Source organism: Stereum hirsutum (genome assembly GCF_000264905.1).
Source record: "Stereum hirsutum FP-91666 SS1 unplaced genomic scaffold STEHIscaffold_21, whole genome shotgun sequence".
NCBI classification, from domain to species: Eukaryota; Fungi; Basidiomycota; class Agaricomycetes; order Russulales; family Stereaceae; genus Stereum; species Stereum hirsutum.
The window spans coordinates 30,209-49,306 of record NW_006763151.1 but is presented as its reverse complement, the minus strand read 5'-3'; the positions used below and the strand labels follow the sequence as shown (position 1 = coordinate 49,306).

General features: G+C 52.9%; 8 protein-coding genes across 8 annotated transcripts; all 8 read right to left on the bottom strand.

Moving 5' to 3' along the window:
* Positions 1 to 1,579: 1,579 nt before the first annotated feature.
* Positions 1,580 to 1,936, bottom strand: STEHIDRAFT_68684 (uncharacterized protein; the record flags this gene model as incomplete). The annotated part of the gene is made up of 1 exon (XM_007310606.1): positions 1,580 to 1,936. A coding segment is annotated over one exon (357 nt), but the record flags the coding sequence as incomplete, so codon positions are not given.
* Positions 1,937 to 2,148: 212 nt separating this feature from the next.
* STEHIDRAFT_27722 (uncharacterized protein) lies at positions 2,149 to 2,553 on the bottom strand (the record flags this gene model as incomplete). The annotated part of the gene is made up of 1 exon (XM_007310581.1): positions 2,149 to 2,553. A coding segment is annotated over one exon (405 nt), but the record flags the coding sequence as incomplete, so codon positions are not given.
* Positions 2,554 to 3,218: 665 nt separating this feature from the next.
* STEHIDRAFT_68465 (uncharacterized protein) lies at positions 3,219 to 5,007 on the bottom strand (the record flags this gene model as incomplete). The annotated part of the gene is made up of 7 exons (XM_007310590.1): positions 3,219 to 3,627; positions 3,679 to 3,827; positions 3,900 to 4,062; positions 4,116 to 4,309; positions 4,377 to 4,547; positions 4,590 to 4,748; positions 4,807 to 5,007. Coding segments are annotated over 7 exons (1,446 nt in total), but the record flags the coding sequence as incomplete, so codon positions are not given.
* A 947-nt stretch (positions 5,008 to 5,954) lies between these two features.
* Positions 5,955 to 7,996, bottom strand: STEHIDRAFT_162949 (uncharacterized protein; the record flags this gene model as incomplete). The annotated part of the gene is made up of 7 exons (XM_007310625.1): positions 5,955 to 6,253; positions 6,378 to 6,581; positions 6,679 to 6,778; positions 6,831 to 7,044; positions 7,128 to 7,563; positions 7,656 to 7,926; positions 7,985 to 7,996. 7 exons carry the CDS (start codon positions 7,994 to 7,996, stop codon positions 5,955 to 5,957), a joined length of 1,536 nt encoding a protein of 511 aa, XP_007310687.1.
* Positions 7,997 to 8,656: 660 nt separating this feature from the next.
* Positions 8,657 to 9,036, bottom strand: STEHIDRAFT_162948 (uncharacterized protein; the record flags this gene model as incomplete). Its single annotated transcript, XM_007310624.1, has 2 exons — positions 8,657 to 8,696; positions 8,765 to 9,036. The coding sequence occupies 2 exons, from the start codon at positions 9,034 to 9,036 to the stop codon at positions 8,657 to 8,659; spliced, it is 312 nt and encodes a 103-aa protein (XP_007310686.1).
* Positions 9,037 to 10,200: 1,164 nt separating this feature from the next.
* STEHIDRAFT_162947 (uncharacterized protein) lies at positions 10,201 to 10,827 on the bottom strand (the record flags this gene model as incomplete). The annotated part of the gene is made up of 2 exons (XM_007310623.1): positions 10,201 to 10,553; positions 10,653 to 10,827. The coding sequence occupies 2 exons, from the start codon at positions 10,825 to 10,827 to the stop codon at positions 10,201 to 10,203; spliced, it is 528 nt and encodes a 175-aa protein (XP_007310685.1).
* A 1,615-nt stretch (positions 10,828 to 12,442) lies between these two features.
* Positions 12,443 to 12,835, bottom strand: STEHIDRAFT_29793 (uncharacterized protein; the record flags this gene model as incomplete). Its single annotated transcript, XM_007310583.1, has 1 exon — positions 12,443 to 12,835. A coding segment is annotated over one exon (393 nt), but the record flags the coding sequence as incomplete, so codon positions are not given.
* A 3,799-nt stretch (positions 12,836 to 16,634) lies between these two features.
* Positions 16,635 to 17,801, bottom strand: STEHIDRAFT_115953 (uncharacterized protein; the record flags this gene model as incomplete). Its single annotated transcript, XM_007310622.1, has 4 exons — positions 16,635 to 16,770; positions 16,847 to 17,338; positions 17,404 to 17,485; positions 17,594 to 17,801. 4 exons carry the CDS (start codon positions 17,799 to 17,801, stop codon positions 16,635 to 16,637), a joined length of 918 nt encoding a protein of 305 aa, XP_007310684.1.
* Positions 17,802 to 19,098: the final 1,297 nt, after the last annotated feature.

Here is a 19,098-nt window from a genome sequence, read left to right as displayed (position 1 = left end):
ACTCTAATAGCATGCGGCTGAGACAGATCTTCAGATGTTTATGACTTACGCCCATTTACACATGATCAAAGACGAAAGCCAAGCACCATCCTTTGGGTGCGCTTTAGATGGGTCGACAAAGATGGGATGTGTTCAAAACGACCAGGGATAGTGGTTGCATACTGATCAACTGAGATAATCATGGATTCTGCTGTGGGACAAAGGGAAATGTTCTCCCAGATTGCTCCTATTCGAGCTTCCTTTCTGTCAAAATTGTATTCACCCAGTTTGTCAACTCTTCATGAGCCTACTCAACTATCGTGTCCCTTTTCTTATCAACCTCCCATCAAGGGTCTGCTTTTCTCTTCGTCACTGTTCAGTACTGTACTTAAAGTAGTGAAACCGAAGAGAACGAGCGGCGAAGTAGCGAGAAAGAAATTCAAGCCCCGCGGCAGCCATTCCTAGGGACAACTGGCATGTGAGGCTATAACTATCCACATATTGCATAAAGTGGCTCAGAATATCAGCAAGCACATAGATTGGGTTGGGAGCTAGGTAATTCCTGATGTAACAGGCGTAGCTGTACTGTCTTTGTAAAGAGTCTCAGTAGTTAGCCTGGGACTCTTTACAAAGAGTCCATCTCCTTATACTACCTGTCTCCACAGGAGCTCTTTATAAAGAGTACACCTCTCAGTTACTCCCTTGGGGCCCGGCCACTGCCCCGGCACTTCCCCGTCGTTCCGAATGCTGCAAAACATTGCGCTCGCTGTTCGCGCTTGCGCCCGCGCCTTTCCATTTTGGGTCGTTGCTACACGTGCAGTCCTCGCGCCTTCCGCTCACTTCGCCCTCTATCCCGCCCTCTATCCCGCCTCTCCAGCATCGTCGCAGGTGACGCCACGCTCCTTCGACTATTTCTCAAAAGTTCACCTTTCTGTATTCCGCATCCGACATCTTCCTCCTCTCTCTCTACTCCTTGTCTCTGACGCCGCCCGCAATTCCTCGTCGCCGCCATCGTGCTCGCTTACGCCACCGCTGGTGCCACTGCCATCACCCACCTCCACATCTACATTCCTCTTCCCCTCCTCCGCCATCGCTTCTCCCACGAACACATCCTTCAACCGCCCAGAACGGCATCGTCCATATACGCCACCAATCGCCTTGCCCTCGCTCGCCCGGGTTTCTTTCGTGGTGATTGCACGGGGTACAAACAGGATGGGTGGATGTTGAGGCATAAATATAACAACCGGCTTATTTTTTGGTGCGTGCGCTCTCTTTTTTTGATACCAACAGCCATTAACGTCCCCTTCGACGCGCCTCACCTTCCGGTTAAAAGGACTTTTTTTGGTCAGCGTTTACTCTTCGGGATCCATATTGATCTTTCCTCCATACATTCAACCCATGCCGCCCTTACTTTACGCATATCGATCCCCCATCTACTCCTCCCCGTTCTCAATCTTTCACCCCATGCCACGCGATGTCCCCCTACGTAGAATAATTGTACTACACGTGCTCAAATATACATGCTAACGCCCCACAAAAACAAATGCCCGCCCAATTAACGAATAAACCGAAGAATCCAAGCCCCTGAACACGAGCGTGGTCATGCCTCGTCCAGAATGGACTTGCGTGCGAGGAAAAGCAGCGCCGCCTGGCGCACAACCATCCACCTCTCCTCAAATGCCTCCCGCAGGCCAAGGTACATGTCTGCATGCTCGCCCGCGTAGGCAAGCAAACCCTCCTTTAGTTCCTGTTCGACGGAAACCTCTGGGTCCTGATTCTCTCCCGCCAAGGCCTCCGTCCGCTCCGTCCGCCCCTCCCACCACGTCGACATGTGCGAGAACGTCACAAGGGTGCGCTCCATCTCGACTCTAAGCAAACGCACCTCCTCTTCCCAACGCTGTGCTCTCGCCCTCGCTTTGAGCCATTCCACGCGAACCCCTGTGTAACCCGAAAGATCAGAATATTTCTCGAACACGCCGAAGTACTTAATAGGTACGTACCATCATTCATTTCTTTTGAGAGGGCCCCATCGTCGAACTGCAAGCATCCTTGGTACCACAGCCAGGAGATGTGGCGTCGGCTCTCCCCAGATGTGGCCTGCTCGTTCTGGACAACCACCACCCTCTCGCCCGATTCTCCAGCACCTTCTCTATCCCCTCGGACACGGTGTCGAGTGGCCTCGATCTCTCTTCTCTCCTGCTCGGCAACTGCTCGTTCCCCTAACCCTTTCACATCGTCGGCCTTCAACTCTTTCAATCGCGCCCCCTCCACCTCTCCTACCAATGAAATGTACGCCTTCCGGGCTTGTCGATACTTGCTGGCCGAAGCTGATATTCGTAGCTCGATCGTCTCCTGCATGCTCCGTGCTCGGGTATTGTTCCGCTGGCCCGTTATATTCTTGATCTTGAGCTTGTTGATGTACACGCGAAGGTGAAGGCCTCTTCGAAGTTCTCCCAAGGCATCGATAGCGCATGCGTATCGGACGTCCTTCTCCATGGCACATAGCTCGCCGTCGCAGTATGCAGGCCGGATGGTGTCCGGTATGTTCGACGGCATGTATAACTGTATGGTCTCGGGAGCGCGGGTGGTATGGCTGGTGGCGGAAGGATTGTCTTCGGGGGAGATGAGCGCTGCAGTGCGGGGCATGTGAGTGTCTTGGTCGCTGCGGAAACGTTGTATACGCCGGAGAAGGTGAGTCTGTTGATCGGTGAAGGAGGCGGCCTGCGTGTTTGAGGGATTGGCCCGCATTTTCCTGGCGCGAGTGGCTAAGTCCCGTCTGACCGAAGTAAACCTGTTGGATACAAATAAAATACGAGTGCGAGTGGACGTACTGGCTGTCCTCGATTGCAATACCCTCGAGGATAAATGCACTTCGTCCAGGAATGACGTTGTGTCGTTCCCGGACTTGTGCAGCCTCTTCATCAGTGTGCCGCCTCGTCACCATCGCAAGCAGTACATTTAGTTTGCCATCATCACTCATAAATACTGATATCTCACCTTCTCCGTCTAGATCGTACGGGCTCGAACCATTCATGTCTCCATCCTCCCACTCCAAAACAGTTCTTCGCCACCTCGCCACTTCGTCCGCATGGTCCTCGTTGAGGTCGGCCGTGAACTCTTCGAAGATGCCGATGTGATCTTCGGCCTCCACCAGCGCGTTCTCAAGACGGCGTTCCAAAAGGTAAGCTGGATGAATAAGATCTCGCGTCAGAGGGTGCACAACTGGGACAACTAATGAATCACTGACCAAGATTGACCAGCTTCTGCCAGTTTGCGTGGCCGCAATGGTCGTCCAACGTGTCATGCCGAGCCCCAGGACCCATCTCCTTCGTACTCGGCGCAGCCCCATTCAACGTCACCCCCCAGTTGCGCTCAATACCCTCCCCATCAGTCTCGCCGGCTCCGGGCTTGAAGTTCAGGGAATGTGGCGCTTGACACTTCTCCTCGTGAGGCGGAAGGTGAAACTTTGGGACCGCGTATTGGACGGACTCAGGACCCAGTGTCGGACGGATATGGGCAGGGATCCCGTCGATCCGTTTGCTGTAGAAATGAATCTTCCACTGGCAAACGACGTCGTAGGAGATTAACATCCGGAGGACCCGCGTTCCTCTGGTTCCGGAGCAGTAAACGAAGTCCATGTTGCAATACCTGTAGAGAGAATCAGGCGAAAGGTTGAATCAATGTGAAAGGGTTGCATACCTTTCTCCTTTTTGGAGATCACCCATTCCGGTAGGCCTCCAAAAAGAGTGCCGAGCGCAGATGATTGCGCCGACACCCGTAGACCGAAGGCCCTTTGCGTTCTTCTGGTTCGCGTTCGACAGGGCTTCAAAACCAGAGCAGGTGCTTATCTAGATCCCGACGTCTTGAGTACGAGTGCATATATGAGCTCTTGCCGGCGAAATATAATTTACGGAACGTACCTCTTCTTGAGTAACATATTTTAGGATGTGCTTCTTATACTCATCCTCTGGAACGAAATACGCCCAACCCGTGCCAAGGCCCGGGTCCGTTCGGGAACTGGTGCGGAGTCGATTTTTGAGTCGAAAGTTTGCGTCCATTGCCAGTATTAGTTGGTATAGCCATCTACATAAGGGTATTTCAGCAACTCAAGTGCTCTAAAACTGTCATGAACTTACTGGTCACGCTTCGGCACTTGATCCCATCCAGCGGGCAAGTTGATGCCTGGTTGTGGACATGCAGGACAGTTCACCGCAAGTTCGCCATCTACAGTAGCCTTGATCCCTGCTGGATCATGGCCTCGACCTGCCCGTTTGACCATCTTGAGATGACGCCACTGCCTGGCCATGTTCATAAATGCCGGTAGTCGTCCCTATCCGTACAATGGCCGACGCCACAGAACGTCAGCTGGGCAAAACCATGGACGCTCATAAACATACCGGAGGGGGATAAAGGCCAGTATTGTCAGTGTAACGCTCTAGCGTGTGGAGAAAGTCGTATCCGGTCAACTTCCCCTGGAGCGAAAGGAGGTGGAAAAGCTTCATAGCGGCAAAGGTGGCGCCCGATTGTGGCGAGAGAACGGTGGCGGGGTATATACCAGCGCGGAGAAGCTGTACGCGAGGGTGTACTTCCTGGACGCTACAGTGGCAAACGTCGATGGTGGCCGAATGTATACCATTCGTGTGGATGACGGTGAAACCTCTCAGGGTTTGCCCAGTGGGACACTCGGAGCCAGGACGATGGGGGCCCAATCGAACCACAAGGCCAAGATGCGCGAGTGACTCTGGTGTAAAATATAGACCGTTCCAGCGCTGGATAAGAGATAATATATATATAAGATAGAGGTGGCCATACAAAGAGCAGAAAGACACGCGCCTTGATGCGATGGAACGGGTTGAGTTGATGGTGTGAGACTGCACACTGTTCGCACACCAACTGTCCGCCGAAGCAATCATAACATCGAATGACTGCCGACGCGTCTTCGGAGGTACAAGATGGACAGCATGTGTCCTTGACCCAATACCCACGGCCCTCATAACGCAAGAATTCATCCAAGTATTCTTGACGGTGTGGGAGCCAAGAAAGGAGCGGATTGTCCTAGAGTAAAATCAGGTGAGAGCTTGAAGAAACACCAGAAAATTACTCACTGAAGCAAAATTCCTGGCTTTTCGTGCATCCTCGTCTGTCAGATACACAACTACCCCCTCTTCGTCCAACCCACAGACTGCGTCAGGGTCCGACACTGACTCCACACCGGCTGGAACACCCCCACCCCCTGCCTCGTCATCTTCTCTTGCATTCGTCTCCACGTAGTCGTCGTCGAAGCCTCCTGTATTGGAGTCATAGAAGTCCCGCTCGAATTGATGGAGGTTAGCCCCGAATTCAAAGGCATCGCCGGAGTCAGGATCGGCTGAGGGCTGTCCTCGCAATCGATTGAGTACTGAATCAAGCACGGAGGGAGGAGTTCTAGTAGGTAGAGGTGTGGCCTTCTTGGCAGTAAGCTCTACAGGCTTCGTATGTGACATAAGGCGTCGGTGGTCCGTAGAGAGAGACATCGTGGATGAGGCACCTCGCCTTTTGCTCCCCGCTGATTCGGCCTGCCGTTCGGCCTCCTTCCCAGGGTATCTGCTAGTTGTAGCGCGTTTCATAGTCGATCCACAGCGTATGCACGGCGAAAGCAGAGAGATAGGCGAGGATTACAAGATTCTTGCAGAGCGAAGAGATGGCAAACAGACTTTCGCGACGCGTCGCGTCAGTCACATGCATCCGAAGTCTCGAAATTCAAATAACACATCTTTTCTCCTTATATGGTAGCAAGGTACGGCTCTGCGTCATTTGAAATATTGAGGCTTGCAGATTCAACAAGTCGGGTTTCCCTGTGCAAGTGTGGCGCACCGTTGCTTTGCTGCTTAACAGCGCACTTACTCGGGGTGTAATTGCACGTCCGAGTCGAGCACTCACACCCACGCATGATTTTGGAAACAAAACGAGATGTATTGATTGAAATATGTACTGTACTACGCGTTCTCATCCTCGAGAGGCCCCTCCAGCTCAGACTCCGGCTCCGGAATGATAGACAAGTAGTTAGAAACGTCCAATTGAAGATCCTCCACCTTGGAGAACATTCCGCAAGCTTCCTCCCACCGTGTGTCTGCTTCCCGGCGCATCTTTGCCCAGCCTTTACGATCTTCCGCTTCGAACTCCTCCGCCGTCCGATATCCATACGCCCACCAACGCACAAGGCCGCCCGGAACGTACTGGGTGAACGACTTGCGGAACTCGGTCTCCGGGTCGGCGAGGGGGGTATTTCCATGGGCTACGGCGGAGGACGGAATAAGGATTGTTGTGCCGGGGGGGGAATTCGATCACCACCTTCCAATCCCAAAGGATGAGGTGGCCACCTTTCATATAATCATACCGTCCTAGTGCGTGGATCGCACACATGCCGAAGATCAGGTTGTTGTAGTCGCGGTGAAGGTGGGTCCAGACATTCCATCCAAGGTTGAATGTGACGGCGGGGAAGACACTGAATGGAAAGGGGCGGAACAGGGAGGGGAGTCCGAGGCTTTCGATCTTCTTCTCGACGAAGGAGAGCACCATGTCGATAAAAGAGAAGGCCTTAGGTGACGTGAAGGCGTAGGATGCTGGGTGCGTGGGTCAGTAGATGAAAACAAACAAACAGAGAACAAGAACAAGGATAAAAATAAAAACAACAAAAGAAACAAGAGGGAAAACGCTCACTGCTGCCATGATGCGCGATTCTCTGGATGTTTGGATCTTGGCAGAGATCCTGAACGGTTCTCTTGTTCTTCACGGACCTCATGTCGATGGGCATGGGCCACTACAAAATGCAGTAAGCATGCGAAGATAATGTGAGATGTGAAAGGACGCACCCTCTGGCCGCCGCCCATAGAGAAGCCCGTATATATTGTCTCGAACAACCCACGACGGCCGTTTGGATCGTTTTGAGGGGTCGCCATCTTTTTGAGGGCCTGATCCATCGCCGCACACGCGCCTTCACAGTACGAGGTCCAATCCGGGTCGGGCGGGAAGCCGATGCACCTTGCAATGATGTGGCCAAGGCTGTCAACCAGTGCAAAGCTCTTTCTGAGAATAAAATGAATCAGAATCGACAGCGCGCGAAGGGGAAACGGAGAGAAGGAGCTTGCCTGCCATCCCATTTGACCAACGTGAACCCTTGCGTTTTCAGCAGCTCTTCAGCCGTCCAGCCCGCACCCTTAGCGGCCTCAAAGACTCGAAGCCCGATGAATGCACCGACGGCATGTGCAAACTCGGGTACCGAGAACCAGCTCACCTTGACGGTTTCCTTGACCGCGCCATACTTCTTGATTAACCGTTGCGGAAAAGACAGCGGCTCCCTGGTGGCCGGATGTCCCTGGTGTTCTTCTTCGACGGATCGCTCATCCTCCCTCTGCCGACGACGACGGTTCGTAACGCGTTTGTTTCTACCGGTCTTGGAGGGTCGTGTTGGTGGAATCGAGGACAGAGATGGCCCCTCCGTAGCAGAGGTGCTGGTAGAGGGCAAAGGCGAAGCAGTAGGCTCCGAGGGGTACACGGTGGGCAGAGTGGATAATGAAGGAGAGGCCGATGCAGAGGCGCTGGACACTATTGGCGAAGAAGTGGATGCGGGTAGTGGGCTGATCGAGTGAGGAAGTTCCGAGTTTACAGATGCCGAGGAAGTGGCGATGGGGTCTGACCGCTGCACATATCGATAACATTCGCTACGCCATTCATGATGAGAGCGGCGATAGCGACGTGCGAAGATGCGGGAAGGGGAGGAGAGGGGGCGGCACCGTCAGCATCCAAGAGGTCGAGTGGCAGGCCAGCGTCGTCCTGATCCTTCGCGGCCAGTGCATTCATGTCGGCGCGTCGCATCGAGTTGCGAAGATTAAACCCGGCGCACACGGAGACTACGCCCTCCAGTGGATCAGGGAGAAAATAGGGCGAGAACACGCGTAGACTGCGCGTCTACCAGTGTAGAAGGTTAGTCGGCATCGTGTGCGGTGTCGGCGTCGGAATTGCTCACCATGCGGTCCATTTTTGGAAGCCGGGGCCCGGCGCGTCGCTGGCAAGATCAAAAGAACGAGAAAAAAAGGCGAGAACGCGAATCAACATCAAACAAAACAGCAATACGGATGATATGAGGGATTGATAGGCAAACAATATAAGACGCAAAAAAAAAAACGCGAAAAACACGTCCCATGATGGACCTCTACCTCAGCTAAGGGAGCCGAACGCCCGCTCCAGCACTAGCCTACGGTAAGGGAGTACTCATGGAACGGCAGTATAAAGAAAAAATGTAGAGGAAGGGGGCAACAAGGGAGAGTGCATAGGCGTTGGAAAAATTATACTCACCTTGGTTTGAGCGGTTGGGAATGGGAGAAAGTGGGGAGACGGCGATCTGGGGCGGATGTAAAATACCCCCGCTATACTCCGACCCCACTTTAAACACCGCTGTGTTTCAGCGCACGCCAAATTTCTGGGTCACTCAATAATCCGGTGCACAGTGAATAATTTGACCAAAAAGAAAGCCATCCATCGAACCCGATACTGTGCAGTGGGTGAGGAGTATAGAGTGATATAAGTACTAGGAGTAAGTACTCTACAGCCAGGATGGCGACAACTAGGAGCTACGGTTCGACTTCAGGGCGTCGGCATCACCCAAACTTGCAGCGAGATCCATCAACAAGCGCACCCTTCACCATCCGTAGAGAACTCGGAACTGGTGTTTGTTCACACTGTAGAGTAGGGAGATAGTCAGCTGGAGGCCAGGCGTAAATGACACTGCACCGTTAGAAACACGTACCTGTGGCCCTCGAAGATCAAGACCCCGTCCAGCATTGCACACCTAAAGGCATCGTCGCCTTGCTTCAACAGTTCGATGACTTGATGATACCCGGCAATACTGCGACGATGCCGATGCTTATCTGCCTCGAATTCATCCACGTCGAAGCGCCGGGATTGTTGATCGACTGCAGCAAGCTCCTTGCGAGCAGTACACACCTCGTCTTGAAGGGTGCGCTCGAGGTTCTGGAGCATAACCTGACGTGCTTCATCGCGATCAGCGGGATTGGTCATATAATGAAGGCGGTAGAGCTGATCGGAGAGTGTTTCCCAGCTGGCTTCCTCTAGGAGTCTGCAGCTTTCGTTGCGCAGGGAATCCTTGGTTACACCACGAGACTTTATCGCAATGGTGCTATAGTATAGGCTGCACAATATGAGTATACACGAGATATGAAACTGAGATGGAGAGTACGCACGCACGCCTGTTGTCCAGTTTCTGCTTTGTTTCAGCGACTATTATTGCCCGCTCAGCCTTTCCAACTTTCCGTCGCCCGAGTGATTTGCGCAGAATGTTTTTGCGGGTGTGCCGCGATATTGCCTGGCTGTTAGGTGTTATGGAGAAATAATATGGCAGGGCAATTTCACTGACCTTTGTTGAAGTGTCATATGTTGATAGTCGGAGACAACGGGAGTGCAAAGTCGAGCGACGAAGAGGCAGGGCGGGAAAGACCGAATCGAGGCTCGCCGCCGACGAGTCTCACAATGTTGCTAGTGTACCACGTCAAATCAATTCGAAATAAATCTAATAAAAATATAGAATGAGCCTTGACATATGCCCCAATTCGAATCCTAAAATTTTTGTGAGCCAGATGAGACCAAGTGTTTATGTCGAAGGATGCGCGAAGGTAAGGACAAAGTACATAAAGCGCGAATACGAACTTTGCATGTTTGAGCAACAGACAAGACAATCAAACCATCCACCCTTCTTTCAAGTACTTATTTTTAAGAATTAGGCTGGGGCATTGATTGAGATTATACCTGCCATTTTTTGCTATTTGTTCCAGCGTCGATATCTGAGATATGGGCTGTCTAACTGTACTCGCCGTGCTCGAGGACGATGTGGCGCGGGGAAGGTATGGCTCATATGGTGCTGTGGCGGACTGTGTACGCAAACGAAATGTCGAGCCTTTCGAGTAGCTGTAGCCTTTCTTTGCGGCAGATTTCACAACAGGCCATCGTACGGCAGGAGAGCGGTTCACGCAGATATAGTAGAAAAACAAAATATTGGTTTGCGCAAGCAAGGTAGGTAAATACAGGAATCGGACACGACACGGAGAAACGAGGAGATAGATGCATGTGTAGAGGCGTCGCAGATACTACAGAATAAGATATGGTATGTTAGACAAAATTATCAGATGGTGTAGTGGAGAGAATGACCTTGAAGACGAAAGGATACCTTTACTCCTCGTCGTACTCCTCGTCCCCTTCTTCGTCCTCGTCCCCGTCCTCATCCCCATCCTCACCCTGCTCCTCTGCGTTTCTGTCCTCACATAAGTCGTCTAACTCCTTGTCTATGTGCTCCATGAGCTTCTCCGCGGACGGGCTTCCACGGACCCAGTCCTCGCCGTTCATTCGTGCAGTGCGTTCAGCGAGATCACATCGGTGGCAAGTAGTTGGTCGGGCGAGCACTTTTTTCGGCCTTGCCCATTTCCACAAGCCATCGGCGTCACGGTAGAAGACGTACTGGCAGAGGTCGAACCAGAAGTGGATGCCGCAAATGCTGGCGATGTGGAAGTGTTTGCAAGATAGGTCTGCAAATAGAAACAGGAGCCGTTAGTACAAGATGAAGAAAACAGAAGAGAAAAGGAAACAAGGAAGATGGAGAGGAGAGCCAAAGTAAAGTCACCAACCGTGATCACCCTGCAGGTGCTGATGCGGACCGTGCGGTATCGCTCTCCATGGATTCTGGAGAGCTTTCGCGATACGGTAGCGCCTGTCTCGTTCGCGGCGTTCCTCCTCGAGATCGAGGCCCCCGAAATCCATGTCGCACAGTCCCCAAGGATCATGGAAGAGTATCAAAGACATGGTGTAAGGAGACAGTGGTGCTTGTTAGAGGGAGATGAGCGTTGTAGGAGACAATGGGACGAGCACCGAGGCCGCCGAAACACGCTCAAGAGAAGCCGTGTTCTTGAGCTCGTACGTACTAGGTTGTGAACGGTGATTCACAGCCTTTCAGGGTCTTATGCACTCAGGCACACGCTCTCACACATTTCGCAAGGGCAACGTAAGCATTGTAGCAACGAGGGTTCGGTACACATCACGCACGGCTAAGAAGCCGCAGAACAAAACGAACGTGCATCTCTAGCTCTCCAGCAAAGAAAAGAAACTTGCGCGGAGAGGGCAAAAGAAAGAGGAAGGCCAAACACAGGGCACTGCGACAAAAAAATCTACAGAATACCCAAAGAACGTAAACAGTCGTGTCGAAGATGGGAAACATTGCTGGAGGTGGACTCACGGGTGTGCGGATCAGGGTGGTTTAGGGACGCACCGGGCACCGGGCGCCTTTTTATTTACGTGCGCGACACCATTCTTCCTGCTCACGACGGTCGTTGGCGATTTGCCATTTGATCCGAGCATGGTGAGAGAAGGCCCAGTACCGTTCAATGGCTTCGCCGTCGATTGTTGGTTCGGCCGCACCGTCGTCTCCATTGAAGACGCTGCCGCCGTTATCATGGTTCTTCGGAAGGGGAGGGTCTGTCATGATGGTGAGGGGTCAATGCATCCCGCGAGAGACTGCAAACATACCAGACGGAGCATCTGGTGAAAACATGGGTGAGCCACGAAACATGGTGATAGCAAAGGAAATACGCACCTTTGCCTACTTTGCATTTCTCATTATGAGCAGGAAGATGTACCTTTCCTCCCATCCATTGTGCATCAAACCCCTGACCTCCACCGTGCTGATTGTAGCCTGTCTGTTGAATCGCCCTCTGGGTATCCTCAGTTGTGGCGTTCGGCTGCCCGAAAAGACCTGCATTCCAGAAAAGTGGCGGCGGTTCGGTAAGAATAGCAGGGAGACCACTAGCAATTGGAGACGGCGGTGGCGCAGGGCAAGGAGACGGTTGGGAGTCAGGGAGTAAGCTAGGAGGTCGCGCCATCCTGCACGCGTTGGACAGAAAGAAAGGCATTCGCACCGCGATGAGCTGTGGGCATCAAATTCAATCTCCGCTCGGAGTCTCACATCAGGTGGCGATTGTGGCACAACACGACCGAACAAACGGAGCCAACGCATGTAATATATTTCAGATAGCCAGGACAAACAAATGATAGAATTAGAGGCCTACGAGGGTCCACGAGAGTATTGTACGCAAAGGAGAAAACAAGGGGTCGGTCTGAGTTCAAACTGCGGTGTGCGGAGCAATGTTTAGCGACGAGTCCTGAGGGGCAAAAAGAAAAAGAAAATTATTATCAGTCGAGAGAGGGAGAAGGAGAGAGAGAGCTAGAGATCGACGTACCTCTTCGCTGATCTGGTGACAACGGTGCTATCCTCCTTCGCCCCGCGGACCCCCTCCTCGAGCCTGCGCTTTGCTGCCCGTGTCGAAATGCCTCCGTCATCCTGCGTATTCTCGTCTGGCAGGATAGCCTTTGTCTTCGAGAGGCTGGTCCTTTTCTTCTTTGGCATGGTTAGTGGCGCAGATGGTGCTGAAGATGAGAATGTCCTGATGAGTTCGTTGAGAACCCAACTGACGTCGGAGACGCAGTCGAACCATGGCGGGCAAAACAGTCGGGCCTCGTCCGACCCAAGAGCCTGGCCCCAAAAACACAAACCTGCTACCACCATCCAGAGCCCGTTCTTACCGGACAGACGAATGTCATCCCAGTCTACACCGGGCTCATCTACCTGAACAAACCGTCCTAAATCGTCCTTCATACGACCCTCCGGTTGAACCTCGCTCCACCACTCCCGGAAGTGGTTCTCGAACGTTGCCAGATCACGGATCTTCTTTGGCTGCCTGTCGGTCCAAGGGCGGGCGCATGCAATCCAATCTGTGAGCTCGGTTGGCCTTGAGCCCTTTTCCAAGCCCTCAGGACCAGACTGATGAAAAGAGAGCACAGTGTTAGACAGACAACGCGAACTCCGACAGAACGAAGCACGTACATAAAATCCCATTAATTCCTCATGTCGATACAACCGGTCGACCATACTATCAAACCAGTCTCCGAGCCCTGCACCATAAAGGAAATTGAATCCCTTCTTATTCCACTCCCGCAACGTCAAGTCCTGGATATCTAGGAAAGATAAAACTGGACGTGTGGTCGACTTGGATATGTTGAGGTCCGAGCCTACTGGAGGAGCCGCAATAGATGAAGAGGGTGGTGGATGGGCTGAGGGCGATGTCGTTTGGTCAAGAGGGAAATCGAGCGGCTGGGCGGACGATGACGACGACTCCGGTGGATCTACGGGACCTGGTGTCGGTGCAGAGGGAGGAGTTGAAATGGGAGATGGGAGTGGTGCTGGCGTGTTTGTGAGGTCTTGCACAAGTGCGAAGGCAGGCGTAGGCGCGGGGGGCAAGGGTGGCGTGGGTGGCGTTTCGAGATCTCGTACATGTTGAGGAGGTGGAGGCAACGCCAGTTGAGAAGAGGGCGGTAGCATCTGTTGGTTCGTGGAGTTCGGCAACTGTGCGGAGGCGAAAGTAACAGCAGAAGAAAGAAGTGGTGCGGGGGCAGGTGCGGACCATGTGGGAGTCGATGTTGCAGGGGCGAGGGGCATGGCAAGGAGGTCGGGCATAACATTGGAGGAAGCGGCGGGAGCGGATGTACGTTGAGCAACCGGTGTTGGTTTGGGACGAGGATGGGGTTGGTTCGTAGTCACGAGCCAGCGAGGGGAGTCTGAGGTAGCAGCCGGCAGAGAAAATGAGGAATCATGGAGAGAGGGGGTGGAGGACGAGGCGGGCAACGGGTCGTTGAGATACTGCGAGAGGGTTGAAAATCGGGATACATAAGGACGGGTGGCTGCATCAGAGTCATTGAGAAATTTTGAGAGGGAGTATCGGGGTACATAAGGACGGGTGGCTAAGTCAGAGAGCCTCTCGAAAGGTGAACGAAAGCCAGCATCGAAGGAGTAGGACTGAGGGAAGGCAGAAGGCGACGGCATGGACCTCGGGTTCGGAATGTTGGCGTCTGTCTCGGCGGTAGCCACGTGTTTCGGGTGCCGAAGCACGTGGTCGAGGCTTTCACCTTCCCGGAGCAAGCTCATCTCCACCTGTGGCTCAAAGAATGGCTCTTCGATAGCTGAATCCTCGACCTTCGACCCACTATCCTCTACTTGCGATCCGATATCGCCCATTCGTGGCTCGATATTTTCGACCTGTAGCTCGACATCCTCAACTTGCGGCTCAATCTCGTCGTCAGCGCTCGACGATGCCATCGTTGCGTTCTGGCGAGTCTCCCTGTCCTTGACAGCTGTTAAAAGATAAGTAGCCTGCCTATTTCGAAAAGATTTCGTCGCTCACTAAAACACTCATCTGCGAATTTCGTGAACGCAGCCTCAGCCTCATTCACTACTGCCGGATCATATTGTTCCCACTTTCGTGGGGCAGCTTCTACTGTTTCGCCTGCCGTCACACTTCGAGGATTCAGCATTTTTGTGTTCATGTTATCCAGAGGTACAACTTACTGTACAGCTCCGACTTCCCCATTGTCCTGGATCGGTGCCGCGATCATGATGGAAACGGCGGCGCCGAACCGCATCTGAAGAGCCGTTGCAAGAGGTTGGAGGAGGGCGAAGGCTTGTTGGCGTGTCCTGCGATTAGACGGTAAGAATTCTGTCATAGCCTATGTGACCTATACACACCAAGTGTACTGCTTCCCTAGCTGAGGTATGTTTTTCATCTTCTCCTCATAGTCTTTCATCTTCTCCTGATACATTTCCTCGACGTCGGCCTTGACCGTGTCCTGGAACGCCTGCGTCTCCGTCTGCCAAAGGCGGCGGACAACAGTGTTTCGATCGTGGACCCCGATCTTCGTCGGCACCTCCTTCCCCTCCGCTTTCAGCTTGGCGCACTTCGCTTTCCACTCCTCCTTGAAAATTAAGCTGATATGTGTCGACCAGTACCGCCGGGTGTACTCTTGGATCAGCTGAGGCATCCGCGGCTTCTCAAGATACAGACCCGTGAGGCTGGCAAACTGCTGGCTCAGTGATGCGAGTTTTGCCATGTCCATATCGGCCTTTGTGAGTCGTGAGTGACGGTAAGGATACCAGGCTGCAATTTTCTGTTTGGCCATATACGTTAGCTGACGGGGGTTGCGAGCATCATAGATCAGACGTACCGGACGTGTAATGTCCCAAATTTCCTTCGTCCAGTCGTCACCGGGTCCAAGGTAGTATTGTGATTTCAGTTGCTTGAAATCAAGCTTGCTCAGGGTCGATAGAAAGGCCGTCGTAAGCGGGTCGGGAGCTATTATCGGTGAGGGGTTCGAGGCGGGGATAGTGGTGTCAGCTGGAGGTGAAAGGCGTGGATTGGCGGGCTCATGAAGTGTCCTGGCATCCAGTGCATCTGTGGAGTCGGTGTTCGGCGCGTCAGCAGAGTGGGTGTTCAACGTGTTGGTAGAGTCGGGATTCGACGCACCGGTGGAGTTGGGATTTGGCGCATCGGTGGAGTCGATGTTTGACGCGTCGGTGGAGTCGATGCTCGGTGGGCTGGTAGGGACTGGTACAGAAATAAGGTAAGTCCAGTCCGCATTCTCATCCGGACGGGGAAGAAAGCTTACTGCGTGCTGGCTGTAGGACGATGCCACGCTCGACAAGAAGATGAAATAGCATACCCCACCCGTGCGTAGTGAGTAGCGCTCTTGTAATCTCATTATAGAATGCAGGTGCGCGTTTTTGGTGGCCGACTATCTCCTCTTGGTACTGAATCAGGTAACCGAGCAGAAACTGCTCGATAATTCCTGTGGCCCAGGAAGTTTTCCCTCGCCCTTGGGCCTCATCCTCCGAATCTGGGTCAGCCGCCTTTTCATGCGCCTCCACTACCTGTTGAGCCTGACTTTTTTTACCCTTCTTTCTGCTCTTCTTCTTTTGTGCATTTCTATTGTTGTGGGTGCTTGTGGTAATTGTCGGCGGAGTGGCAGTGGCCGGACGAGTGGCATCCAGGACCGAGCTTAGAGGGATTTTGGTGGCTGGGGTACTGGCAGAGGCGATATTAGGTGGAGTATCGGTGGTGGCGACGACGGCGACGGGGATTTGGCCGGAGTTCTGAGGTGCAGTAGGCATGTCGAAGGGCTGTATGTTGCGCTCAACGTTGGAAGCTTGGGAGGGTGTTTCGGACATGACTAGAGTGCCGTGTATATTATTTGGGTCAATTTCCGCGAATGTGGCGACGATGCATGGTTTTGTAATCATCGCTTGAGATTGGATGGTGGTTCAGCACTGTCGGATATATTGCATAATAAAGATGTTCCTGTGCACTCAAGATATGATTGATTCTTTTGCTTTTGGACCCTCGGAGTTGTTACCAGCTGTGCAGCCAGGCCTGCCTCGTTCACTGACCCAATGAAGGATGATCTTGGTAACCTTCTTTCGGTAATGTTGAGATGACAAATTGTGGAATCCACTCAGTTTCCTTGTCAACCCGTCACGGACTTCATGATAGCCGAAGAACGAAGCTTTATTTTTAGCAAGACAGCAACTACCTACCACACTATGTACAAGCAGAAACACAGCCAACCCAGCAGTTGATAACCAAAAAGACATGCACAAGTAGCGAAGATGGGAAAGGAATGTGACAGAAATACAAAAACAGAAAAGAAAGTTCGAGTCGAGCAAGTAAGGAGAACACACGATGAAAACACGGGATAAAAACGCCGATCAGCAAAGGTAACAGGAACCGGAACTATAGTCTTCCCGTCTCAACGCGAACTTCTCCGAGGCGCCCACGAGCATGGTACTCGTCAACCGCCTCCTTCAAGTCGGTGTAGCTGCCATGAGAAGCATTGTGGACACGGTTGGTCTGAGCTAAAGCCTCGCGCCTAGGTGAAGGAGCACATTAGATACAGCAAAGAGGGAGAGGACGGCCGTGAGGATGAAGAGGAAAATTGTACGTACCAAGTGAAGTATATTCCGGGCCTACGTCCGATAAAAACTACGTAACACTTCTGCTTATTCTTACGAGAGACCCCATGATCACGGTTGAACTGGTCGCGTCCAGGCCCGATGTACGGGTCTGGATACGACCGGCAAATGGGGGCCGCGGGAGAAGAAGCAGAGGCCGGCTTGGCCTGTTGGGGGGCAGGAGGTGTGGAATGGGTCGATGGGGACATGGAAGAGGACTGGGCTGAGCGAGCAGATGATGCGCGCACAGGGGTGGAGGGTTTACGGAGCTGGGGAGATCGATGAGGCGAGGGGTGTGAGGGAGGCGAGGAGACTCTTCCAGGATTCGAAGGGGCTCCGCTGCGCCTGCCGTTGTGGGCAGCACGGGCGGCGGCTACCGTCTCCGCAGCGATTGCAATATCGTAGGCTTGCTGAGCGTCCTGAGAGGTCTTGTACTCGCGGATGTTGGGGTCAGACATGCCGGCGGTGACTCTCTGAACTTCACGACTGTATGTACGATGTGATTATTATATAGACAAGAATGGTCGAAAAATTGAAATAAAAAAACATACAAATCGCAGTAATAACCGCGATCCTCGCCGTCGAAAACGACCCAGTGACCCAGGTAGTTGAACACTTCCGGGTAAGGGATATCTAGGGTGGGTAAAGCCAATAGTGATTAGTATCGCTGGAATAAGGATGTGTGAAAGGGGTAGAAAAAGGGGGCAGCAGAAAGAAAGTATCAGAAAGGGAGCGGCGTACCGTACTCATCGCTGGCATCGCCATTGCTCTTGTATGAGCGGGTGTCGTCTCCTGCACTCGCGTAACCATCCTCCTCGGTCACCTCACGCGCGGCACGGGCTCTTCCTGTTCGCTCCGTTTGAGGAGCGTCACGACGGAGGGCCACAGAGAGGTTCAGCCCAGTTTCGAGGGCGTCGGACAGGCCGTCGATGTTCAATGCAACGTGCATGACGATAGGCTGGAGCGGGGCGGTCGAGGGTAGTGCGTGGAGCAAGTGAGGGTGGTGGTGAGAACAAAAGGGCGGACGGACGAAGAAATTGCTGGACGGGGGGATTTGAACCGTGTGAGCTGGACCCTGAGAGCCACGAGGCCGGCTACGCAGGGATGGTCACACGGATGTGCGTGGATTCCATCGTTGGCGATGACGAGCGAGCGAGCGAGGAAGACGAGAAGAGGTGGATGGCGTACAAAAGCCTGCAGAATATGATATCGCCGTCGTCATCGTCATCGTTGTCGTTGTCGTACGTCGTCGACGACGACAGTGATGACGACGACGGCTGTGGCGGCGGTAAGCGGCGACAAAAATCATGACGACAAAAAAAAGAATGATACATACCAGTCGCGATGTGGAGGCCTACAAGCAGAACGGGACCGGGAGAACACAATGGCTGAGAGAGGGTGGGAAGGGGCAGCAGGTGCGGCAAAGGTGACGATGGAGGAGCTGAGCGTGCTGGAAGCAGCGTGGAGGAAGCAGCGACAGGAAGCAGCGACAAACGCGAAAGACCTCGGGAGATGGGGCCGGCGGTCCGGATGTGGTGCTGAGGATTGCCGGAAATGGGAGAGCTCAGCGGGTCGTTCCGGATGTATCGGAACCCGATGGACAGCGACGAGTGGTGAGCCTGGACAATCTGCTCGCCCTATAGGGCGGAGCATTCTTAGGGAGTGGTCTTTAATAAAGACCCCTATAGAGGACTGGACTGTATAGTACTGGACTCTTTGCAAAGAGTCCCACTCCTAGTATAAGGACTCTTTAATAAGAGAGTACATCATCTGGTGGATGTAAGCTGCTCGTATTATGAGGCCATATGGTAGATGGAACTCATAATGAGTATTCTCTGTAGATACAACACCACACAACTGTCAAAACTTCCGCATCTACTCGCAAGATTTGGTACGTTTAATAAAACCTCTGAGGGTCATATTCTCAAAAACTCATGATATAACTACTCTATTGTTTCCAGGACACATATCACCCCTGACATTCATAGCAGGAGTCATGCTTGGCACGCGTCGCCACTCGAGAACGCCACAACTCACGCCAGACATCATCGGTGAGCCGCGTGGGGCCGCGTTCTCGACGACTCCCGCATCGCTATCTGGGCCAACGTCTTTTTCTCTGACGTTCAACTGTAATACTGTAGGTACAATACAGATGAACAGGTTGGAGAATCTTGACTATAAGGGTCTAATATTTATACTAATACAAGTCCGTGAGAAATGCCACATCATCAAGGTCCACCACATCA